Below are 26,452 nucleotides of genomic sequence, written 5' to 3' on the forward strand. Positions count from 1 at the left end.
TCAGCCCAAGACCCGAAAATTGCTTGAATCACGAGTTCGTATAAAAAATTAAAAATAAAGAAGGATCCATCCTGTCACAAAAAAAAAGATCCATCTATGGTCAATAATATTCAATAAAGAATTACACCAAAACAAAAAAAATATATATTCAATAAAAAATGTACCCCATTTTTTTTTAAAAAATAACATACACTATATTCGGTTGCTAATTTTTCATGATATATTTTATGAGTTTAATTAATATATATTGATAGTATAAAATTATTCTTCGGCATCAACCAATCATAGGAAGTTGAATTCTGTTTTAAGTAGTAAAAGAGAGAATTTTATAATTATTATTTATGAAACTAATTTGCCAATACATTGTTAGATAATAGTATTAAGGGTCCATCTACTGTACAGATGTACTTTTGTACAGATTTACAGATTTTTGTCTTTTATTGATTTAAAAGCGTGTCACTAAAAGTATTACTTAAAGAGAAAGTGTTACCCTTAATCGTTAACTTGGCTCTGATACCAATTTTTAAAATGTAATTTCTTTTTCAAGATTATTAACTCTAATTTTTAAAATGTAATTTCTTTTTCAAGATTATTAACTCTTCATATTTTGCTTCGAATGAGTTTATAATTTGTATAGATTTGGTTGATGGTACTTTATGATTTGTAATTTCATAAAAAGTATTGAGCATTTCTACTATTACTAATTTTTATAGTTTTTTAATCTTGTTTTAGTTTATAATATTCTTTTTTGCTTTGATTATTGTATATAAAATCTTTTATCTGTTTGTCTTTTTCTTTAATATAATTTTTCAAATCCTCCAAAACTTCTTTTATTTCTACACTTTCTGTTGTTTCTAAATATCTTTTTAATTTTTCAACTTCATTTTCCATTTTTTCTTTCAACAGCTTTAATTCTTTTAAGTCATAATATGGTGTTCCAGGCATTTATAAATTTTTTAAGTTTAGTTCCAACTTGTTTATATTTGTTCTTATTTCTATCCTTTTTATTATAAGGTCACTAATTTCGAACTGAAGATTATTTAATTCCCTTTTATACTTCTTTTTATTTTGTTTTCTGGTCTTTTAATCTTTGTATACTTCATTATTTATTTTAGAATTCCTGCAAATTCTATCATCGATTCATCACTATTTTCTAGAGATTCTATTAATTTTTCTAACTCTTCAACTTCTCCTTTCAATTTGTCATAGATTATTTTTAGAGCTTTAAATGCTCTTTGATTTATTTCAGAAAACTGTAAATAATTCAACCGATTTTCTCTTTCAAAGAGCTCTTGTTTCTTATCTTGATAGGTTACATATATTTTCTCTTTATTTATTGTCATAACTTAGTGTTTAGGGTTTCATTTAATTTTTCGACCTTTTTTGTTAATTCTTTTATTTCAGAATTTTCTTCTTTAAACTTTAACTTAGATAAACTTAAAGGGCTATTAATTTTGGATTCTCTTATTTGGAAATTCGATGAAACTAATTTTCCTGATGGTTCTTTTAGTAAAAGAACTGGGTTTTCAATAGCTTTATATTTTGGTATTTCTGTTTTTACAATTTTCTGAAATAATTCATCGACATAAATTCTTTCTCTGTTTTCAAATATTATACTATGATGGCTATTTGTTAAAGCATAATTTATTGCATATGTAATTGAAAATGGTTCATCGTCTTGTTCCATTAGATTCTTTCTGTGAAATTTATAAGCCAAACTTATAGATCTTCCAAGATTTTCAGTTGATAAAGGTATAGCATATCCAAGATGGGCATTGAATTTTACGTTTGCCAAGTTTCCATGAACAATTCCAATTATTTGATCTATTGGGTCATCAGTAATTCTTTTGTCACAGATTGCTAAGCTTATTGGTGAATTAATTCCTTTCATATATGTAGATTTGATTAAGACTTGTATAGTACTAATATCAATCCATCCAATTTTAGATCTTTTTTGTTGATCCTTAATTTTCTCAATATGTTTACTCAATTCTTCATCATTTATCAAAGCTATTTCAAGTTCTCCATTAGCAGATTTTATCTTTATAGGGGCTTCAAGTTGAATTTTTTCATAGTATATTATATTTTTTCTATTAAAGACTTCTTTTAAAAGATTTTGTTTATTAAAATTTTCATTTGATTTGAGATTTAATTCCGTTTTTAGAACAGCCTGTTTTTCATTATCTAATAAGGCAGATAATCTATAATAATCAGATTCTTCCGTTAATTCTAAGCTTTCTAAATAATTCATAACTATGAGATTAAGATAAATGCGTACCTTTCTGGAGAAAAACTTCCTTTATTTAGAATATTTTACATAAGATGTTTTTATCTCCAGAGGGGAGATTGTAGATACTAACTCCAGAGGGGAGTTTAGAATTAGTTTTTCCTAAGGGAATTCTTCTTCAAACTATAGAATCGCCTCGGCCACTTCCTCCTTGCTCTCCTAGCATATGAGTACTCTTAGCCTTCTGCTTTCTATTGTTTGATGCTTCTACAATTGCCTAAGCAACCTATTTATAATGGTTGGGTCTGATGGACAATTCCCATCCTTACCCTTCTTATGACGTCATTGCTTACGTCATTGTTTATTATCTTGCACCAGCTACATTGTTGGTGCTCTATGACCTAAGCGCTTACGTCACTATGCAATAATGTTGAGAGATGCTTCAGATGTGCTGTCCTCCTCTTTCATCATGTGACCTTCAGATGCGTTGTCTTCTTCCTTTATCATGTGGGTTGATTCCGTTTTATTATTGCTTTCTTCAGATAACTCTGAGACACATAGCTGGCACTTGTGGTCTTCTCTGTCTTTTATCAAATAGCAGAGATTCCTCTTTATCCCTTCGGGGAGCTTTTCTAAGAGTCCAGATAAGTTGTAGAATGCTGATTCAAATTCTACTAAGAGTCTCATCTCTCTTTCTTCAATTTTATTCCTTTTACTGGACACAAGCAAAGTATTTCTGCTTTTATAGTTGATTCTTGTGTGAGATTCCCTTGTTATCTTTTGAGTTCTTTCGAAGACCCTTGCTAGTGTACTGGCTAGTCTTCCTTCATGACTGTAGATTGTTAAATCTTGAACTTGATCAATTGGTTGAAAATTTCCTGGGAAGACGGACATGAAGATTACTTGATGTGCTGGAACTAAGCATTCTTCTTCTTCTTTAAAAATAGGTTGACTATTCGTAAATTTTAGGGATATATCCCTTGGATTTACGTTGTCAATCATATTTTTAAATCTCTTTACTGCATCAATAAATCCTGCAGGAAACTCACTAATAATTTTCAAATCATTAAAAATTAAAATTGTATCAATTAATCCATACTGGAAAAACTGATAGGTGTCAGATGGGGAAGCCTCTGGAAATATAACCAGCTTTGTTAGCTGTTCTTTGGCAATAGGATAATATCCCAAGATTGCCCTTTTTTCTTCAGTCCAATTTAGGACTATGTTAAGGGTTTCTCTGAGATTTGATCTACAGACCCTTTTCTTTTCCTTGATTTCGGCCCTTGTAGGAATGTTTCTTATTATTCCTGTTCTCTGGGTTTGAATTGGAGCTTTATCTACTCTTTTTAGGGTTTGCTCTGGATGAAGAGCTTCATATTCCCTGAAAGATTCCTTTGCTTCTTCCAGTGTTAAAAACCCTCCTTTATGAATTATCCTTGATTGATGTGTAAATGGTGCTACTTTTTCCCAGGCATCATATACTCCTTTCATGGGGCCATTATAAATTACATAATATTTTTTATCTTGGGTGGATTTTTTGATAATTTCAGCAATTGTTTTATTTTCTGGAATTTTTTCTTCACCTGATTTGTCCACCACACTTAGCTGGCTGAACTCTGATGGTTTTGGTTGTTGTGTTGATTTCATTGCTTCGATGGCCTTTTTGAGGGATTGGATCTGTATCCTTATTTGCTGACAATGCTTGCATTTTTCAAGTTCTTCTTCGTATTTCTGAATTTCTTGATCTAATGTGTTGTAGACGAACTCCATTCTCTTGTTAATGTATCTGCAATAACATTTTTGTCACCTTTAATATATTCAATTTTTATTGGATATTGTAACAAAAATAATTGCCATCTTACCAATCGTCCATGATTATAATCAACTTTTAAATTATATCGTATGAAACCTGTTAGATAACTTGAATCTGTCCTTAATGTAAATTCTCTGGGTAGTAAATCAATTTTCCATTTCTTAAGAGATTTAATTGCTGCTAGAGTTTCCTTTTCATGAGTGGTATATCTCCGTTCTGTTGGAGTAAAAGTCCCTGAAATATACCTGCAAAGTAATTCCTTTGGGGAATATTTAGAATCTAGTGATTCTTTTTCTTGTTCCAAACTTTTTATAGCTTTCTTAGCTTTTAGACATCCTGACCAGGTTATGTCTGAAGCATCTGTTTCTACTATTAAGTAGTCATTTTCTTCTGGAATATAAAGTTCTGGAAGTTTTTCACATAATTGTTTAATCCTTTGAATTTGCATACTGTCTTTTTCATCCCATTTCCATTCTTTTTTAGTACTTATTTTTGGAAATAAGCTTTTAGTGTATTCTGTTATATTCTTTAAAAAACCTTGATCAGAAATATAATTTATACATCCTAAAAATCTTTGTAATTATTTTCTATCTTCTATTTTATTAGGGAATAAATTTACCTTTTCTAGGACATTTGGCTGAAGTTTTAGCTTTCCTTGAGTGGATAGAATTAATCCAAGAAACTCTATTTCTTGTTTTGCTATTCTTGCTTTCTTTTTGCTAAGAACTAGTCCTTTTTCCTTACATCTTTCTAAAACTATTAATAATTTTTGAAGATGATCTTCTTTATCCTGTTTTGTAAAAATTAGTATATCATCAATGTACACTAAAACAAATTCATTTAACTCTTTTAGATTTTCTTCCATAAATCTTTGATAAATACCTGGAGCTTGTTTTAATCCGAATGGTAATACATTCCATTCATAGAGTAACACACTTGTTGATTCTTTTGTTGGGCAAGTAAAAGCAATTAATTTCTTTGTTTCTTCGTCTAAACGAAGTTGCCAATATCCTGATTTTGCATCAAGAGATGAAAACCAAGTCGCTCCTTTTATTTTTTCTAAAATAGAATCTTTTCTTGGAAGTTTATGAGCATCACCAATAGTTGCTTCATTCATCTTCTTATAGTTAATAACCATTCTTCGTTTTCCCCTTTTAATTTCATTATTGTTTTCGACATAAAAGGCTGGAGCTGCGTGAGGACTTTTACATAATCTTATAATTCCTTTTTCCGAAAGATCTCTACATTCTAAAGAGAACTCTTCTCTATCTCTTGCAGAATAAGGAATTTTATTTGGAACATTTATCTCTTTTATAGGATCTTTTAATTTAATGCTTACTAATTCGTTATTTGTATTTTTAATATCTAACGGATTTTCAGCACAAATTTCATCCAAAAGTTCCTCTATCTTTATTTCAAGATTATTTTTTGGAATGTTTATCTGAAAGTATAAATTTAAATAACATGTTTCTAATATAGAAAATATTTTAAATTTTAAGATCTTATCTACAGTAGTAGTTGGTATTTTTATACGTTTTGATTTTTGATTTATTGAAGAATCATGTGGAGCTTTTAAAACTATATATGTTAATTCTTGAATGAATGGATGATATAGTTTTAAAAAGTTATTTCCTATGATAAAATCCATTCCAGAATCTAACATATATATAGATGGAACAATGAACCTATAATTTTGAATAAAAATTTCAGTCATCTCTGTTTTTTGGTCGATTTTATGTATTGATTTGTCAGCTATTCTAACTCTTAATGGTTTCTTTAATTTTTTCCAATCAAGTTTTATGTTTGAACTAGCAAAGCATTGTGTTGCTCCAGAATCTATAAAAGCATTTATAAATTTTTCTGTTATTTTTATAGTAATAAATGTGGCATTATTACTCAGCCTCTGAATCTGTTTCTGAGACATATTCAAAAATATAGTCTAGGTTATCATCAGATTCCTCTAAAGGTTCCATAAAACAAGACTTAGCAATTTCTATTTGTTTAGTAAGATCTTTTTTATCCTTCTTTTTCGGACATTCATTTGCATAATGTCCTTCTTCTTGGCAATACCAGCACTTACAGTTTTCTTTTTTATTTGGGCAATAGTCACTTTTTTGCCTTTTGTTTTTATTGTTATTTCTTGTTCTAAAATACCTCTTTTTTCTCCAGTTTGGATAGTATTTTCTTTTTCTAAATTGATATTTTCTCTTTCTCTGAAAATTTTTATTAAGCCCATATTTTTGGGGTATCTCTTCATTATCCTGACAGCAGATTCTAATTATATTTGCAAATCTTTTTTGAGTTGCTTCTTGCATACAACGCTCTTTTATTTCCTCTCTTATTGCAGCGGTTGCTCCACCAAAATTATTTTCAATTGTCCCTCTATTTATTTCTCTTATAAATCTTCCCATTATAAATTCATTAGCAGGATATGGAAGTTTTGTTATATACATACTAAGATAATGATTTTTATCTTCTTCTTTTAATTTGTAATAATGTATTCTATATTCACATATATAAGATTCCACATTACATAGATCATATATCTGGATATTAGCTAAATGGTTTTTTGCTTCTTGATATTCTTTATTATAGACTTCTTGTTTATGATCTATAATATTTTTTCCAAAAAATTCTTTATATAGAATCATCATTATATATAATATCTTATCATAAGCTGTTATTTTTGTTGCTAAATCTTCTATTATTTGGTTTTCTATTGATGTCATATAATCTCTTATAGTTCCTTTAGTATGAAATCCTATGTAATTCCAAATATCTCTTCCAGACAATTTACTAAGCTTTGGATTAGTAAAAGCTTCTAATAAAAAGGAATTCAACCAATTTTCGAAAATTTCTTTTTCATTCTTTTTACAGTCTAAATCAAGCATTCTTTCTCCTTCCATTTCTTGGATTTTAGGAACGTACTTTGATGGTATTTTTGTATATTTTGAATCTTTATTTATAAACCCTTTTTTAAAAGCATAATTATCAAAACCTGTTTCCCATTTATATTGAGATTGGTTATCTTTAGATGTTCCAGCTTCATTTTTTACTTGTATTGGAATTGCTGGTTCTTCGTCACTTGAATAATCTAGGATGTGTTCTTCATTTTCTATATTTTCAGAATTTACTAATTCTTCTTCTATTTGAAATCCTTGTTCCATAATATTATTTTCTTGAGCCATTTTTAATTGTTTAAAAAGCATTGTAACTTCTTCTAACTTTTCTTCAATATTCATAATTTTAGTGGTGGTTTTACTTTTAGATCTGTTATGTTGATTATATTTTGAAATTTTTCTTCTTTGGGATTCTCTTTTTCTTTATTTCTTTGAAATTTTATGGATACTAATATTTCTTCAAGCATATCTACTATAGAATTTAATTGTGGGTTAAAAGTATGATAAAGATGTGGGGAATTATTTCCATGATAACATTTCTTAGAAATTCCGTGTGAAAAATAAGTTTTTTCAGGTTTTTGAAGTCCTTCAATAAAACTTATAGTAAAATAAAGATTTTGAGAAAAATCATTTTGTATTGATTTTAAGAATTCGGTGTCATTACAGTTAACATTAGTTAAAATCATTAATTTTTTGTCTATTAATTTTGATAACTTGATTATTTCTTCTCTTAAATCTTCTAATTTACTTTTTTCCATTAGGTGACGCTTTTCTTTGTGAAGAGTTACGGTTTAAAGTGTGGCTTTAGAAAGTGTGGTGTAGATAAATCTTTAAATCTGTACCAACTTTGATCTGTATACTAAAATTCTCCTAGTATTAAACCCCCCCTAACAGTACATTATTGAATTTGTTATGCAAAAAAATATGATACTGTATGATTTTCAAAATTATTATATTTCAACTAACTAAATTTTAATCTATCAATTCATTAGAGTTTGCTTTCATTACATTTTCTAGTACTTGAATTTGTATTTGATGAGGATAATTAACAACAAATGTTAAATTACTTAAATTAGTTAAGCATCGGCCATAAGCCCATAATAAAAATCCAATAAAGTTTATATATTTGTTGACTTTTAGTTAAATGATTTGATAGCCTTATCTTATGATCTTATCTGTTCATAACTTCATACTTTCTCAATATTTGAGTTATTATTTGGGCATTGCTAATGTAGTTTTATAAGTCTGATTATTAAACACTCAAGTTTGTAAGTTTAGCTCTCTAAATTAAATAATTGGCTTGTATCGATCAAGTGATAAAATGGAGTTTAAATTCATGATAAATTAGTTGTTTCTTTATCAAATTAGAAAATATTATGAGAAAATAAAAGAGAAAAAATCCCTAAACTAAATTTATAATCTCATGAGTAAAATTCTGTAAAAAAGGTTATGAGTTTAGCTTTGCAATGAAAGTTACTTAAATTCTACAAGAGGAGTGTTAGAGGCTAGTAAATTTTGTGATTTGTAACCATTAATTAACTATTATTAATGATTTTAATATTGTGACTTGTGAGATTTTATCAAAGGGTACGAAATTACTCACTTTACTTTTATTGATTAAGTAGTGGCTAAATTTTAATAAAATTGTTCCATCTTAGACTTTTCCATTCTACAAACTTATCAACTCTCATATAAGAGTAACTTAATTGTGAATATCTTTATGAACATCTCATTAAACACCTAAACTTAATTGATTATTCATGTCACTTTAAATTTGTAAAGAAAAGAAAATAAAAATAAAATAATTTTTAAAATAAGTTTTTTTTTAACTAGTTTATTTTCTTTTTATAATTCAGATCATTTTTTTAAACATATATATATATATATATATATATATATATATATATATATATATATATATATGTTCGGTAGAACGGTTACCTGACGGTTCGGGTGGAGTCTTGAGGAGGTGGGAATGTTCCGGTCGTGACTGTACCTGGATCGGGTCTGCTGGGTGGCCGAACTCTCGTTGTGGAATGATGGGGTCACCTACAAAGACACTCCGACGCTCTAGTCAGCTAGTGTGCAGACCAGGAATAGGTTAGGTGGAATATGTGACGTACCTTGGGGGAGGGGTAGGACCCTCCCCTTATATACTATGTCAGATGGGGGTCCCACGAGGGCAGAACCCACCTTCCTCGAAGTTTCCTTGTACAGCTGTGGCGGCCAGCTGTCCCGGACGCGTGTTCGGGTCGGACATGGGCGCATCATCCGACCGTTCAGGTCGGGTGGTTAGTGGGTCGGGTCGGCCCAAGTTCCCTTTTGGGCCAGGCCGTAACAGTGCCCCCAACGCGTCAGCAACAGTCACGCGGGCTGTTGGTGGCGTGTTATTTCTGACCTCATGTGTTGTCGCCAAGTCGGCCGTCCGTGGAGGGGACGTACCTCTTGCGCGCGTGCCTGTTTGTTGCTGGGGCGACCTTCTGTTGCCTCGTTCCTTGTGCCTCGCAGTAAATGCTCATAATGGATTTAAAAACCCTTCGTGTAAAGACTAATATACCCCTGGGCTTTCGCGCTTCTTTTGGTGATGGTTTTAAGCAGTTTGTGATGCTTTTAGTGTTCATTTGGTGTTTATCCCTTCGTTTCCGATTCAACTATCCCCATCTTCTTCTCCCTCTGCAGTTCCAGGGCGGCGTTGTTGTCTTTCTCCCGGATTTTTGCTATCAGGACAAGTAATTGTGTGTTTTTCTTACCCTCCTTTCGTTATTCTTTTGCTTCTGCCATTGCTTCCTTTCGTGCATGCTGCTTGTTTACCTTTGCATGATGGTAGATCTTAGGGCCTAAGTAGGTGTGTTATGGGGGAGGTTGCCATTCTAGGGTAGGCTTTGATTGGGTCTCATTTTTTAGCGGCTTTTAGTCCTAGTTACAGAATAGACTAAGTGTGGCTTCTGCATTCACTCCGAGTACCCGACCTCTTGGACTGACTGGATGGTCCCCCCGTGTAGGTATGGCTCGCATCGCCTCCCGGGCTTCCCCTTCTCCCGCGGCGTACGACCCCTACGCCTGGGTGGTTTCCGATCTGAGGGACTCCCCTAATCAAATGGGCAAGGATGAGCTCACCGAGTTCCGCCAAAACGAGTATTTGTGCGGTGGTACCGACGAGGAGGCTAACTATGATGTCTACGTCCCGGCTCTCCACGAGCGTTTGTATGAGATCAACTTCCATGCTCCCCGAGTTGCCGACTGGATTTGGTTCTATAAATCCATGTTTACGCAAGTAGGGGTTCACATTCCTTTCTCCGCCTTCCAAATGGCACTTTTGGGCCGGATATCCGTGGCACCGTCGCAGCTGCCTCTGAACAGTTGGGCTTCGATCCGCTGTTTCGAGATGGTTTGTGAATATCTCGGGTTGCCGGTGTCTGTGGACGTTTTTCTTTTCTTTTTCAACCTTACAAACCCTTCAAAGGAAGGGAAACATAAGAAGGGGTTCATGTCCTTCCGGTCTGCCCAAGGTCGAAGGATTTTTGGCTTGTTTGAGGACTCCTATCACGGGTTCAAAGACAAGTATTTCAAGGTACGTCCCGTTAAAGGTCGTCATCCTTTCTAGCTGTCACTAGAGGGGGAACGTCTTATCCCGACTTATTGGAGCTTCGGGGCGAGGTCTAACGCCTTCATTAAAGTAACCTACAAAGGTATGTCCGCCGTGGACAAGAAGATTGCCGAGGTCTTAATGGCAGTCTTCGGGAGGAATCATGTGAATCCTCATCTACTCATGGGTGATCGAGAAGTCGGCATGAATTATATTTGTGAGCAGTTTTGACGGCTCTTTTTGTTTCTTGTTTCTTTCTTTCTCGATATTTCCTTGCGACTAATCGATCTTATTTTTCTGTTACAGTGGGAATGTCTGCTGAGGTGACGGGTCTCCCTGACTTGTTTCAGACTTTTTTATGTCCGAGCGACGATGAGGCAAACAACGAGAAGTCGGCTACTCCTCCGGAGGAGAAGAGCAAGGCCACTTCCGAGCAGGGGGTCGTGGCCGATGAAGTCGGTACCTCGGTTCAGGGTGCCTTGGCTCGTAACGACAATGAGGTGCATGTTTCCCCCCACCCCCGCGAAGTGGTTGGCACCGGGGGTTCGACGTCCAACCCAATTGTCGATGATAATGTGGAAGAGGTGCCCAGCCTCAAGAAGAGGAAAATGTCTAGTAGTCCCGAGGGGGTTCTTACTGTGATGGAGAAGAATTTTGACGCCGGGAACTTCATAGATGCTCAATTGATTCCTGGTACTGAAGAGCACTTCCACGAGTCGTCCCTTGCCGGGCAAGCGAGGTGGATGTATCGTACCCTCTTGCGTGGCGCCGTGATAGCTCGAAAGGCTGAGTTCGAGTTGTCTGGGATGGAGTCTCTCCGCAGGAGGTTGGAGTCTGCTGGGAAGGCTAATAATGAACTTAAGCGCGAAGTTGAAACTCTTCGGGAACAACTGACCCAATCCAATGAGAAGCTCGATGCTGCCGAGAAGAAAGCCTCCACTGTCGAGAAGAAAGCCTCTACCGCCGAGAAAAAATTAGAAGAGTCGGACGCCACGGTTTCCCGGCTTGTCGAGCGGGAAATGACTTTAGAGAGTCAGGTCGGCGTGGCTCAAGGGCGGGTGTCCGCGTTGGAGAAAGAGAAAGAGGCTGTCAAAAAAGAGCTTGCAGGGTTGAAGACAAAGTATAAAGACGTCGTTAAGCAGGGGAAGGGCGCGATCCTGGCGACCGAGGAAGCCCTTAAAGCTCAGGTCAAAATTGTTGTTCCTGATTTCGATACATCGGCAATTGGCATCTTCAAGGTGATCAAGGACGGCAAGATTGTTGACGTTCCTAAAAAAATGATTTCTTTTGTTCTGTATGAAACTTGGTTAGCCGTTATGTTTTGGCTTTTGTGAACAGTTGGTCTCTTGGGTTGTTTGCCCGTTTTATCATAGTTAATACTTTCTTATTTGCCTGGTTGTGTTGTCGTTTATATTCACCGTTATTGGTTTGTAGTTGCCATTTGTTCTACCGTATTGATGATATTCCGGCTGAGCCGGCTGAGCCAGGTCGTGGCTTTTTTGTGTGGCCGTTTGCTATCGTGGCAGTCGATGGGCTCCCGGGGTGATCAGTCCGGGGGCCGTGTGTCGCTGTCGCGTTGCGCAGAATTCGTTTGCGCGATGAGTTGTCCAAGAAAAGTGAACAAAACAAAAGAAACAAAACTTTGCACAAGTATATCTTAGCCGGTAATTGCACGAAAGGTCTGTAGACTATAGCGAAAAGTACAATTCCAAGGATTAAATACTTAGCTCGATTGGTCGGCATGTCGCCTCATGTGCTAGGAGTAAAATCTTCTCAAGTTGCTCGCGTTCCACGTTCTTGGGACTTCTTTGCCATCGAGCCTTTCCAACTTGAAAGCGCCTCTGCCGATCGCTCTTTTAACTTTGTAGGGACCTTCCCAATTTGCCGCCAGCTTGCCCTCCCCCGGGGTCGGTAAGCCGATGTCGTTGCACCTTAGGACGAGGTCGTTTAGTTCAAACTCTCTCTTGAGCACTTTAGTGTTGTAGCGTAGGGCCATTCTTTGCTTCAGCGCCGTTTTCGTCAAGTGGGCCATTTCTCTGGCTTCATCTATTAAGTCCTTTTCCACGGCTTCCCCTACTCCCTTCAAAATTAGTCGCGGGCTTGGTTCCCCGATTTCCACGGGTATTACCGCATCTAGCCCGTATGTTAGTCGGAAGGGGGTCTCCCCGGTTGACGACTGCTCGGTTGTTCGGTAGGACCAGAGGACCGAGGTGAGTTCGTCGGCCCAAGCACCTTTCTTATTATCTAGTCGCTTCTTAAGCCCTAACAGGATGATCTTGTTGGCAGACTCGACCTGTCCGTTTGTTTGGGGGTGTTCCACCGAGGAGAACTTCTGCCTTATACCCAGGCCGGTGAGGAACTCCGTGAACTTCTTGTCGGTAAATTGTGTACCGTTGTCCGAGATAACGGTCTCCGGGATGCCGAACCGTGTTATTACTTGTCCCCACATGAACTTCCTGCAATTGGAAGAGGATATGCTGGCCAGCGGCTCGGCCTCTATCCATTTGGTGTAGTAGTCAATGGTGACTATGAGGTACTTGACTTGTCCAGGACCAACCGAGAAGGGCCCCAGGAGGTCAACTCCCCATTGTGAGAATGGCCGGGAAGATGTTAACAGGCTTAGCTCGGAGGCCGGTGCCTTGTGAAAATTGGCGTTCTCTTGACACTTGACGCACTTTCTGACGAATTCTTTAGAGTCTGCCATCATTGATGGCCAATAGTATCCAGCTCGGATTAACTTTCTTGCTAGGGCTTTGCCCCCTATGTGATGGCCGCAACACCCTTCGTGGACTTCCTTGAGGACGTAGTTCGTTTGGTCGGGGTGTAGACATTTCAATAGGGGCTGGTTGAATCCTTTCCTGAACAGCTGACCCTAGATGATCGCGTACTTGGCCGCTTCCCTTCTCAGCTTCTTGGCATCTTTTTCGTCGTTGGGGAGTTTGCCGTTTTCTAAGAAGCTGGTGATGGGGTCCAACCATGAGGGGCTTAGCTTTGACAGGTGCAGAGTGACCGCCGGCTCCCTCACCATGCCTTGGATGAGAGATCGGTTGCCTTCTCCCGGTTTGGTGCTAGCCAATTTTGATAGGAGATCTGCCCGTGTGTTCCTTTCCCTTGGAACGTGGTTAATCGTGACCTCCTCAAACTTCTGGCTCAATTCCTTGACTTTCTCCAAGTATTTTTGTAATAGTGAGTCTCTAGCTTGGTAGCTCCCGTTTACTTGGGAGGTGACTACTTGTGAATCGCTGCATATTTCCAACCTTGTCGCTCCAACCTCCGTTGCTAGGGCTAAGCCCCCTATGAGGGCTTCGTATTCTGCTTGGTTGTTCGAGACGGGAAATTCGAACTTGATCGACTGTTCGTATACGACCTCGGCTGGACTTTCCAAGAGGATCTCGGCGCCCCCGGACGTCTGGTTGGAGGCCCCGTCCACGTGGAGCTTCCACCGTGTGCCCGTCTCTTCGGTTGGATCTCCCGTCACTTCTACTAGGAAGTCAGCCATCGCTTGCACCTTGATTGCTTGCCGGGGTTCGTACCGTATGTCATATTGGGAAAGTTCAATAGACCAAGTCATCATCCTTCCCGCCAAACCGGGGTTTTGGAGTACTTGTCGGATTCCTTGGTCCGTCCTTACGACAATCTGGTGACCTTGGAAGTATTGTTTTAACCTCCGTGAAGAGGTCAAGAGTGCCAGAGCTAGCTTTTCCAGCTTGCTGTACCTTAGTTCTGTCCCCTGTAGGGCTCTGCTCACAAAATAGACTGGCTGCTGAGCCCTTCCTTCTTCTCGTACCAAAACCGCAGCCAGGGCTTCTCCTGTTATGGCGAGGTATAGGTATAACGGCTCCCCGTCCTTTGGCTTTCCGAGAACAGGGGGTGTCGCCAGAATTTCCTTGAAGTGTCTAAAAGCTTCCTCGCATGTGGGCGTCCATTCAAACGCTATCCCTTTCCTCATGAGGTTAAAGAAGGGTAGGGCTTTCGTTGCCGAGGCTCCGAGAAAATGGGATAACGAAGTCAGTCGTCCTGCCAATCTCTAGACGTCCTTGATACAACCCGGACTCTTCATCTGGAGTATCGCTTGGCATTTCTTAGGGTTAGCTTCTACCCCCCTTTGGGTTATCATGAACCCTAGGAACTTTCCGGCTTCCATGGCGAAGGCACATTTGAGGGGATTGAGCCTCATACCGTGTTGTCGGAGAGACACGAATACATTTGCCAGGTCATTCAGGAGGTCGTCGGGTCGCGCAGTTTTCGCGAGGATGTCATCTACATAGACTTCCACTATCTTGCCTATGAGGTCGCGAAATATTTTGTTCATCAGCCTTTGGTATGTTGCCCCTGCGTTTTTTAGGCCGAATGACATCACCTTATAACAAAAGGTTCCCCCAGGCGTTATAAATGCCGTCTTGTCCTCGTCAGGTCGGTGCATCGGTATCTGATTGTAGCCGGAGTAGGCATCCATGAAGCTCAGATACCGGTAGCCCGCCGCCGCGTCGACGAGTGTGTCTATGTTGGGGAGGGGGAAACAATCTTTAGGGCATGCCTTGTTAAGGTCGGAGTAGTCTACGCACATTCTCCATTTGCCGCTGTGCTTCTTTACCAGAACTACATTCGAGAGCCAGGTCGAGTAGTCTAGTTCTCGTATGAAACCTGCTTCTAGGAGGCTGGCCGTCTGCCTGGCTACCTCCTCCGCCCTCTCCCGCGACATCTTTAACCTCCGTTGGACTATCGGGCGTGTTTCCGACTTGACGGCCAGGTGCTGTGACATGACTTCCGGGTCTATGCCCGGCATATCGGTCGGTGTCCAGGCGAACAAATCCCCATTGGCCCTGATCATTTCTACTAGAGGCTCCATCAATTCATGTGGAAGGTTTCTATTGACAAACGTGAACTTTTCCTCTGTTTCACCGACCCTGAACTTTTCCAGGTCCCCCTCTAGTTCTGGTCTGGGCTTGTCGTCTACCCTGGCGTCCAGGTCGGCCAGGAACACTCCCGACACCTCTTTAGATTTCTTCCTTAGGTAGAGGCTGGCGTTGTCGCAAGCGACCGTCGTTTCTAGATCTCCCCTTATGGACCCTACGGATCCGTCGTTGGTAACAAACTTCATGACTAGTAGCTTTGTGTTGATTATTGCTTCAACATCGTTAATCGTCTTCCTCCCTAAGATGATGTTGCAGGCCGTGGAATCTCGGAGAACCATGAACTCTGCCATTGCCAATCTTCGGCCTTGGGCCAGTCCCACGGAAATCGGCAGGGTTATTACTCCATCTGGTTTGATGAAGTGGTCGCCTAACCCGATGACCCCTTGCTGGTGAGTCGATAGGTCGGCGTCCCTTAATCCCAGTGCGTCGAACACGTTGCGGAACATAATGTTCGAGTCTGCCCCCGTGTCAACAAGGATTCGTTTGATGAGGCCTGTTCCTACCCTGGCCGTGATGACCATGGGTGGGTTTTCAGGGGCCTCGTCGAACCACCGATCTTCCGGGCCGAAGGAGATAGATGGGGCTTCTTAGAGCTTCGCATCGGCGCGGAGGATACCGCCAGAATCTTGGCATATTTCTTGTGCGCCGATCTCGACCTTGGTGCGGTGTTTTTGGCGGTTACTACGTTTATCACGGTGAGGCCATGGTCTTTGTCTTCTGGCTCTTGTTGCCGCTTTGCTGATCGGGTCTTGCCTTCCTCGTCTTGGTCGCGATGTCGCCTCCTCAGCTCCCTTATAAGATGGGAGAATTCAGAAAGTTTACCGTCCCTTATCGCTTGCTCTAGTACATCCTTCAGGTCAAAGCAGTTCTGTGTTTGGTGTCCATAGCCCTTGTGGTAGTCACAGTAGAGGCTCTTGTTTCCCCCCGTGCGGTCCTTGAGTGGACGGGGTTTCGACAAGATTCCTTTCTCGGCTATTTGCTGGTAAACTTCCATGATGGGGAGAGTGAGCGGAGTGTAGTTGGTGAATTTCCCGATCCGGAGAAACGGTCTGGGTACCTTGCTCAGCCCTCCCTCTTTGGCTTGCTCTTTCTGTCTCTTTCCGTTACCTTGTTGCCTAGGTTGATTGTAGCCGAAGTGCCATTTATTGGCAGCAACGACCTGGCTGACTTCCTCGTCATTTATGTATTCCTTGGCTACCGTTTGGATTTCATGCATCGTCCAAACCGGTTTCGTGGTAAGGTGTTTCCGAAAGTCCTCGTTGAGGAGGCCGTTCGTCAGACAGAAGCTGGCCACCGAGTCGGTCAGGCCGTCAATTTCCAAGCATTCGTCGTTGAAGCGGTCCAGGTATTTTCTGGTCGGTTTCCCGGGCCTTTGGGTTATCCCGAGCAGGTTGATCGGGTGCTTTGCCTTTGCTATTCGTGTCGTGAATTGAGCTAAGAAGGCACGACTGATGTCCGAAAACCCATAGATGGATCTCTGCGGGAGGCCGTTAAACCATCGGATCGCGGGTCCTGCCAGGGTGACCGGGAAGGCCCGGCACCTCACCTCGTCTCCTACTCCCTCCAGATTCATTCTGGCCTCGAAGGCCGTGAGGTGTTCCAGAGGGTCTTGAGTTCCATCGTACCTCATGTCCGTTGGTTTGTCAAAGTGCTTCGGCAACTGGACCTCAAGGATGGACCGATGGAACGGGGTGGCGCCCATTATCACGGGTCGCCGTGTCCTCACAAGTCTCCCCTTCCCATCTTCGCGTTCTCGTTCCGTGTGGCGCGTTTCTTTGCCTCGGGAGTAGATGATTGTGTCGTTTCGTCTTCTCGGGATGGGCGAATCTCGGGTGCTCTCCGCTTCCGTTCTGGAAGCGGAGGCGTGCCGGGAGCGACTCCGGTGGGAATCTCTCTCCCGGCTTTCAGGGGATGGGGAGTAGCTAGGATCGGTGGTTCGTCGATCATGCTCCTGATCGGCTAGTTGTCGTTCCAGGTTCTGGACCCTATGATGTAGCTCCTGCATTATTCTGGCGCTGTCACCGCCAGTTCCTCCGAAGGGTCGCGTCTTCCGCGTCCTTGTGCGCGGTTCTGCGAGTTTTCGGGGGTACCTCCGTCGCCCTCCGGGTGAGGCGACAGAGGCTGCCCCCTCCACGCCGGCTGTTCGGCCTTGGTCTCCCAAGCCCAGCACGACTTCCATATAGGCGTTCCCACAGATAGCGCCAATGTTCGGTAGAACGGTTACCTGACGGTTCGGGTGGAGTCTTGAGGAGGTGGGAACGTTCCGGTCGCGATTGTACCGGGATCGGGTCTGCCGGGTGGCCGAACTCTCGTTGTGGAATGATGGGGAGTCACCTGCAAAGACACTCCGACGCTCTAGTCAGCTAGTGTGCAGGCGAGGAATAGGTTAGGTGGAATATGTGACGTACCTTGGGGGAGGGGTAGGACCCTCCCCTTATATACTATGTCAGATGGGGGTCCCACGAGGGCAGAACCCACCTTCCTCGAAGTTTCCTTGTACAGCTGTGGTGGCCAGCTGTCCCAGACGCGTGTTCGGATCGGACATGGGCGCATCATCCGACCGTTCAGGTCGGGTGGTTAGTGGGTCGAGTCGGCCCAAGTTTCTTTTTGGGCCAGGCCGTAACAATATATATATATATATATATATATATATCATCAAACATAAATAAAAGTCAGAGAAATAAAACAAACAAAAATAAGAGAATGAAAACAAATTATTATTATTGTTATTATTATTATTATTATAAAATGAAAAAAAAAAAAGAGTAAACTCTAAATGTAAAACTTATATAAGGTGGGAAATACCGATAACATAGAATTTTCTTAAAATAATCGATATCAAATTTATTTATGAATTAACCTATTATGATTGTCACCTTAAAATCATAGATTTTTTATTTAAATTAATGTCTCACATAGACTCAAATAATCAAATCACAAACAAAAAATTTTAGATAGTCAGTCATCGGAATATAATACAACGCAAATATTATATATCTTACATGCACCTAGAATATGAAATAAATGTTCAAAACGAGTGGAGTGAATATTTTAAATAATTATTTAGTTAACATGTTAGGATATTTTGATTTAATTAGTTAGAAGATACATTGGAATAATGACATATTAGATTAATTTGTTTTAATTAATTAATTAACATATTAGAATAATTCGATTTAAGTAGTTAGAGCAGTGTTAGAATACTCACATATTAAATTATTTTGATTTAATTAATTAGTTAACATATTAAGGTAATTGAATTCAATTAGTCAGAAGAGTAGTAATTAGAAAAGTAGTAGTTAGAAGAGAATATTAGAAGATAATTAATTAATTTTTTAAATTTAGATATTTTTATTAAAAATTTAATTATATTAGGATATTATTAATTAATATCATTTTATGATTATCTCCATAAAAATTGAATATTTTTTAATTAAATTATTTAGTTACTTAATTATAATATTTAATTATTTATTTATAATATCAAGTTCCACCCAAAATGTCTTCTTAAGAAACTCATTACTCAACAGTATTGTTAGAAATTTATATACAACTTTTTAAACTTCTTTGAAATTTATTGTCCCGTGTTGTCCAAATGTAACCGAGTTATTTTTCTTTTAATATTAGCGAACTGTGTTGTTGAGAATTTTTAAGATTGTGAATCTGAAATGTATAATGTGTATGTGAAATTATAACTGATCTATACATTACATAAATATTATATTTTATTAATTTAAATAAAAAATTCTAAAATAATGAGTAATATATTATCCAAAGTTAGGCACTTATTATGCTTATAGATATAGTTAAATCTCAAAGTAATTTTTGAAGATGTATTGAGTTTTAAAATGATTTCTAAAATTAATAATTATTCAAAATCGTCCTCGAAGTTACACTTTGAAATTCATAATAGTCTCTAAGATAATTTTCGTCCATCGTTTGTCACCAAAAAACTAAACTGGAGTGAAACTACAGCTTAGTTTGGTAAAGCTTTTCGAAAATGTGCTTGTACTTTTTAAAAGCACAAGCTCCTCATTTTGTGTTTGGCAAATCAAAAAGACTACATGCTTGTACTTGCACTTTTTAAAAAATCGGGATACTTTTGAAAACAACTAAGGTGGAATTTTTTAAAGTTGGCTTGTACTTTTCAAAATCTAAAAGTCTAATATAATTTCATATATTAACTAATTTTCAAATTTAACGTTTAAATTTATATCTTTTATAGTATTTTTAAATTTTAAAAACTATTTTACCAAACGTAATTATTGCTACTTATGTTATTAAAAGTCATTTTTAATTTGATTTACCAAACATAAATACTATACTTTTTAAAAAGTTAGCTTTTATAAGCTACTTTAAAAAAGTAAAAAGTTTATCAAACTAAGCCTACGTCGTTTTGTACTAAAAAAATCATTCGAGTCCCTCCACCCCTACTCTTTCACACTCAACACTCAATACTACTTTCTCACTCACAACGGCAAAAGCAAGCTTTCCTCAACCTTCTATGTCGTCGCCTCTCGCCGGCCTCCATCTCGGTACCGCGCCGCTCGCCCCCTCCTCAACTTAGTCTTTCGTACTCTCCAATCTGCTTCCCCTCACCACCACGAGATCGAGGTGCTCTTCGACTATGCTGTCCAGATTTCGCACTTTTTCACTGTTTTCAAGCACTCAGTCAACCGTCCCCACTTCTCTGTCGCCACCGTCATCGCTCTCGAGCGCACCGCACTCGCTGGCAACTCCAAGGTCCACCAATAGCTCCATAACAATGGCAGCTTTCCGTTCCTCGAAAATATCTCTCACAACTAGCTCCAAGTGCTCTCCATCGTCCCCGCTGACAACCCCTCCCTCTCTACTCATCGCAGTCTGTGCTCTTCTCTTGTCTCCTCTCTGTCTCCATCTGCATCCTTCTTCTCTTCTCTGCAGCCAAAGTGAGTTTTTTTTAATTTTTTTAGTTTTTTAATCGTTATTGTTTAGTGTTTTGGGTGATTGTTGCTGCTGCTGATTCTGTTTTAATGTAGTTGCAATAGTAAATTTTTTGTTGTTCTTTATTCTGTAATTATTGTTAATTTTTTTGTGATTGTTGATATTTAGATTGATTGATACCTGCTATTTAAGTTAATTTATCTTTTCTGATTGTTGCTGGTTATTTTTTTTGTAATCTTTGTGATTGTAAATTTTTTTAACTCTGTGATTTTTGCTGGTTCTGATGATGTTGTTGTTGTTGCTTCTATGAAATTGAAGAAGAAGAACATTGTAAAGAAAAGAATTGGTGAATATAATTGTGTAAAAATTAGTAAAGCTAATTTTAGAAAATAAATAAATAATAACTAAATAAAATAAAAGGTAATAAACAATCCTAGTTTATAACCTTAGAATTTTAATGGTTGAAGAAGAGAAGAATTATATATCTCTAATTGATGGATGGTTCATATTGAAAAGACTGACCTATAAATTGAGTTTTTCTTTAATTCATTTCAATCAAGTCATTTAGATGGAATAACATAATATTTTTAGTAGTTTTCTCCTATATATGTAGAGAGACGTGTGTTCTTCTTTTGTCAAGAGAGAGTGTTATTGTAGTCTCCTTGTGATAGAGAGAAGTTGTAATTCTCAAAAAAAGTTATTCAATTATTTTCATATTTTATACAAATTTCTAATTTTTTTTTTCATCTCTATATTTTGCTGTGTTATTTGTCTGGTACCTAACAGTGGTATCAGAGTCAAAGGTTGCTGATTAATATTTTTCCGCTGCGAGTTACCATCTAAAAAAATGGCAGCAAAGTATGAAATTCCAAAATTCAGTGAGAGTAATTTTTCTGTATGAAAATTGAAGATAAAAACCATTATGAGAAAAGACAATTGCGTGACAGCAATTGAAGGTAGACCCACTGGAATTACAGATGAAAAATAGAAGGAGATGAACAACAATGCTGTTGCAAACATACACTTGGCACTAGCTGATTCAGTTTTATCAAGTGTAGCAGATAAAAAGACAGCAAATAAAATTTAGGATTCACTACAAGAGAGGGACTACATTGCGGCGGTTTTTTCATGATTAGCGGCGGTTTTAAACCGCCGCAAAATCAAAGACCGGTGGCTTAGTGGACCACCCTGGTTATGGGTGCCAAGATTAGCTTTTGCAGTAATTTTCAGCAACCGCCACTGAATCAGTATTTTGTGGCAACTAATTTAGCGGCGGTTTTAAACCACCGCAATATACAAGTAATAGAATTTAGTCTTTTTTTACTAGCGGTTACGAACGGAACAATGTTATTACGTTTTTTAATTTAGGATTGTTTGTGGCGGTTAGAAACCGCCGCTAATTTCAATACAAATTAAAAAAAAATAGAATTTCCTTTCATAAAACACTGATTGTTTTTGGTTTGCTTTTAAAGATACATTTTTTTGGACATTTTAATACTATAAATTTTAATATTTTTCATCTATTGAATCTAAACTTGTGTCAAAAATAACAAAATTAACTGAAAAATAAAATATTATATTTATAAAAATATCAACATAGTAAATCTCTTGTTAAGAATTGCATAGTCAAATATAAAAAAAAAATGTTTGCTTCAAACCCAAATAAATCCAATTCTAAGATTCTATTTTTCACTCTGCCCTTCACGAAATTCATCCATGCGATACTATTGAGTCAACAATCTGCATAAGGATAAATAACAATGTTTTAGTCTAATTAAACAATCGAACACACACTTAAACCAGAGATATATATGACTTTTGATACTTAGTTATAAAATACCACCAAGAATTTATAACATAGAATAGAGACATGCACATTTTGGCTCTGTCCAATGAAGGGTTGTCTAATCATAGTTACTAGAAAGTTAGGTTCACGGTTGGTTTTGGTATGCATTTGTTATTTTCTATGATTAGATTACGAGTATTTTATTTGGAGATAATTCAATCAGTTAGGTTCATGGTACATAGATGGAGAAGCAGGAGAACCATGTGCATAATACTTTATTACTAATAGTAAAACCATAAGCAATAATGAATTTTCAGACATACCTTAATGCAAAACTCACTAGCACAAGCAGGAATGACTTCTAATCCAAAGTCATTTGCAGTTGCAAAGCGCCATCTGAATGAAATAAATTTTGTTGAAATTAATTAGCTTGCTATCTTTGAAACAAGCAATTTATTGTCATGTTATATGTCATTATTGAACTTCACATTACAAGATATAAGTTAAAATTAGTAGTACCTTAGTAGATTAAAAAGTAAGTCCTTCTTGAACACATACACTCCCATGGAAGCAATGTATGGTTTCTTTTCAGCCTCTTCCCATGAAAGTCTCAAGAGTGTTGTATCTACTTGCTAAATTATGTAGCAGCATTAGCAGGGAAACAATATCCTGAAACTTGATATTAACAAGCATGAGTTGTGTTTTTTACCATTGCTTTCAGGTCTTCTCCTTTAGGCTTCTCACTGAATGAAATCACCATTCCTTTATTGTCTGTTTTCATTAGACCAAAATCTGAGACACAGCTACATAAACACACCCATTCCGGCTTAAGCTTCTTATATTGGGACCTCAAAATTACATTTTATCCTTCCTTCTCCAGTTTCTGCATTATATCATGTAAAAGCATAATGAATTTGGAGATGACAAAATTATAAAAAAGAATGGAAAAATGTCATTATAATTTTTGCATAGGCATCATTTCTGTTGTATGAGAATGACTATGCAAAAGAGTTATAAGTTAATTTCTCTTCAGTTCACATGCACCATGATTACAAACATAATTGAGTTGAACTTTTATCATTTAAGAAGAACACAGCTGAAACCATATTTTGAGTTTAAACAACTATTAACAAGGAGAAAAGGACAGTTGAAACATACTTTTAGTAACTTAGAATTTTATGCATAGATGATGGCATCAATATTGAATGAAGCCAAGGAGGGAATCAAGACATCCATAGCAAACATTTGTTAAGTCAAAGGGTGGGATCAAAAGCTTACTTTTGCAATTGCATAAGGGTAGTGTGAACTCTTAATATTACTGCAATCAAATCTTAATACATTATAACAAAGAAAGAACAGTGAATAATCACCAAATACAGAAGACAATGAATGAGATCCAATCAACATATTAAGCTCATTCTGAATTAATCTAACAGGACAATCTATAAAAATATTTCAAATATTTCAATTGCAAAGAATATTATAGAATAGTTAAATGAGGGAGAAAATGAGAATATATATACCATCTATGTTTAGTACTAGCATATGAAAAAAATTGAATCAACATTTATGTTGTAATGCCCTTTTCTGGTTTTTTATGCTAAGAAAAATGTTTAAGTGTTTCTTTGAAACTGTTGGATAAACCAAAAAAAGTTATCATGGAACAATGCCAAAGGTATAGAAAAAAGACTAACTTTCTTCTTCTCCCCTATGAATGGAAGAAACCATCCAAACCTGTTTGTGAGCAAGTTGTATCTCATATCATCTATACTTTTTCCCTCTCTTTCATTGACTCCAAAATCTTCTATTACTGAACAGAATGATAAATAAGACAAGCTTAGTACAGACCACGTCACCAATTCAATAAATCAACAATTGAAAGGGGGACAAAGAAGAAGAACCTTGCTTTAATGATAATAACCACAATGGTGTAGCATACAACAAAAAACTGATATCAAATTTCAATTGAATAAGAAATTTAAAACATACCATACTCTAAATCACCATAAAAGCTTATGATAGCAGGAGGAGCTTGTAATAGCTGGAGCCGGATGCCCTGCTCTGTACTCTATGACATTCAAATCTTAAATGCTGCCATCAAAGAAACAATAACATAAAAAATAGTAGTGTCAAAAGATCTAGGGCTACATACCAATGGAGAAATCAAGGAAAATTTTGATAACATCAATGAAATTAGGGGTAGAAGCACTGGTCTTGACCAAACTTCAAAAGACTTTTCAGACATCTGAGCATTTAACAATGCTAGTGTTATCTGATGAAAGTAAAAGAATATGTGAAAACATGTTATATGATGCACTTGCAACATGCATAAGTGAACCATGCATGTGTGCAAAGAAATTAATTGCTATTTGACCTTTCCTTTTGTTTTAAAAAGAAAAGTAGGTCTCACATATTCGTTAACTACCATTTACGAAGTAGGTTATCTAGTTCTAATTCTAGTGGATTAAGAATGAATCTATTCTTCTGTATCGTAAGTGGTTGACGAGGGTATATCATGAACCAAAGATAACAACTACTTACACCATTTTGGGAAGCGTGTATGATAAGGTTTGGCCACCATTCACTTTCCATAAGTATAATAGCTTTTGGTTTCCAGTAATAAAGGAATGAATCAATGGAACCAGGTGTATCAAGTGGAGAAAACTACCAAACTTGAATAATTGAGAAAATCAAAACAAAGTATTAATGCCTAATCTGAAAATTTGAAAGTAAGATATAGATCAAATGATTTCTTTATCTGCAAGATCAATCTAACCCAAATTGAAAAGTGTGAATCTGATTCTTGACTATATATACCCAAATCAAGAAGAACAAGATCAATCTAAACCAAATTGAAAAGTGAAACCCAAAAGAAAACTCAACCAAATTGAAAGAGGGTTTAACAAACCTAGGTTTCGGACCCGTGTTAGAGGGAGGGAAAGCGGCTCAGTGAACGACACAGTAATGGGAAGGAGGAGACTACTGGAATTGACTGCGGGGAGCACCACGGCGGCAAGGACTCCCAGAGAAGTGGTTCGCGCCCCTGCACAATTGACTTCACGCAAAAAAGATTCTATAAACGTGTTATGTTAATTTCTTATATATATCACTGTGTTGCTTTCCAGCGGTTGGAATGTGTCACTGCTGCTATGCTATTTAATTTTGGTGCAGTTGTCAAACCGCTACGACAACCGCCGTTATCCTACCAATCTGCGGCGGGTTTATAAATGGCTGCCAATTTTTTGTCGTCATCTTCCGTATCTGTTGTAGTGATGCTCTCACCAAATTATATGAAGTCAAGTCATTTCACAACAAGATATTCTTGAAGAGAAGACTTTATACTCTTCGAATGAGTAAGTCCACGTCAGCGACGGATCACATCAACAATCTAAATATGCTATTTTTCCAACTCTCATCGTTGGAATATATCATAGCAGAAAATGAACGTGCAGACTTCTTACTTCAAAGTCTGCCAGATTCATATAATCAACTTATCATTAACTTAACTAATAATGTTTTGACTGATTATCTTTCTTTTGATGACATGGTTGTTGCAGTTCTTGAAGAAGAGTCTAGGCGCAAGAATAAGGAAGATATATTAGAAACTCAAAACAAGCAGAGGCTTTGTTGATGACAATAAAAATATCAATGGAGCGTGGTTCTAGTGGGAGTCAAAGTAGACCAAAGTCACAAAGTAAGAAGCAGGTCAAATGCTACAATTGTGGTAAGAAAGGGCACTTCAAAAAAGATTATTGGAATAAGAAGAGTATAGAGAAAGTTCCAGAAAGATCAAGTTCTCAAAGATATGTGTTGCAAGCAATGTTCTGAAAACCGGTTCGAACCGGCCGGTTGAGCCGGTTGAACCGTGAACTAGACCAAAAAACGAATCAGTTAATCATCAAAACCGCAAAATCCAAAAACCAGAATTGAACCGATGAACCGGTCGGTCGAACCGAACTGTGACCCGGCCGGTTTTTTGGATGGCAACAAAACGCTGCCATTTTTAGTTGCTGAATCCCTAAATGTCCAAAATCCTGAGATCCCTAATTGCCTTCCCTTCTCTGCTTCAGCCTTCACTCCTTCAGTGCTTCACAGTTCTCATTCATCGAGCAGGCTTCACTGAGCTGCTTCTAAGTTCCAACGCCTCACTCAGCCACTGTCACACCGTCACACGGGTCGAGCAACCGCCGTCGAGCCACCGCAGAGCTGTTCGAGAACTGAGAAGTGAGAACGCCTCACTCTCACACGGGTCGAGCCATCGCAGCAGCCGTCGCGAACTGAGAAGGTGCTTTTGCTGTCTC

At 37.8% G+C, this 26,452-nt stretch overlaps 1 protein-coding gene across 9 annotated transcripts; it reads right to left on the minus strand.

The window, feature by feature from the left end:
- Positions 1–21,920: 21,920 nt before the first annotated feature.
- LOC112705988 (glucose-1-phosphate adenylyltransferase large subunit 1, chloroplastic) lies at positions 21,921–25,550 on the minus strand. 9 transcript variants are annotated; one of them, XM_072200547.1, is made up of 8 exons: positions 25,060–25,461; positions 24,141–24,242; positions 23,886–23,961; positions 23,430–23,469; positions 22,861–23,034; positions 22,671–22,783; positions 22,475–22,547; positions 21,921–22,105 (listed from the first exon to the last, which is right to left on the minus strand). In XM_072200547.1, the coding sequence occupies exons 5-8, from the start codon at positions 22,930–22,932 to the stop codon at positions 22,076–22,078; spliced, it is 288 nt and encodes a 95-aa protein (XP_072056648.1). In that variant the 5' UTR covers positions 22,933–23,034; positions 23,430–23,469; positions 23,886–23,961; positions 24,141–24,242; positions 25,060–25,461; the 3' UTR covers positions 21,921–22,075. The 9 variants fall into 9 exon arrangements, with proteins under 9 accessions (XP_072056648.1, XP_072056647.1, XP_025612833.1 ...); XM_072200546.1 differs by having other exon boundaries at positions 23,846–23,961; XM_025757048.3 differs by lacking the exon at positions 23,430–23,469 and having other exon boundaries at positions 23,846–23,961; positions 25,060–25,550.
- Between the last annotated feature and the right edge of the window lie 902 nt (positions 25,551–26,452).

The sequence above is a fragment of the Arachis hypogaea genome, chromosome 8 (genome assembly GCF_003086295.3).
Source record: "Arachis hypogaea cultivar Tifrunner chromosome 8, arahy.Tifrunner.gnm2.J5K5, whole genome shotgun sequence".
In the NCBI taxonomy this organism is placed as follows: Eukaryota; Viridiplantae; Streptophyta; class Magnoliopsida; order Fabales; family Fabaceae; genus Arachis; species Arachis hypogaea.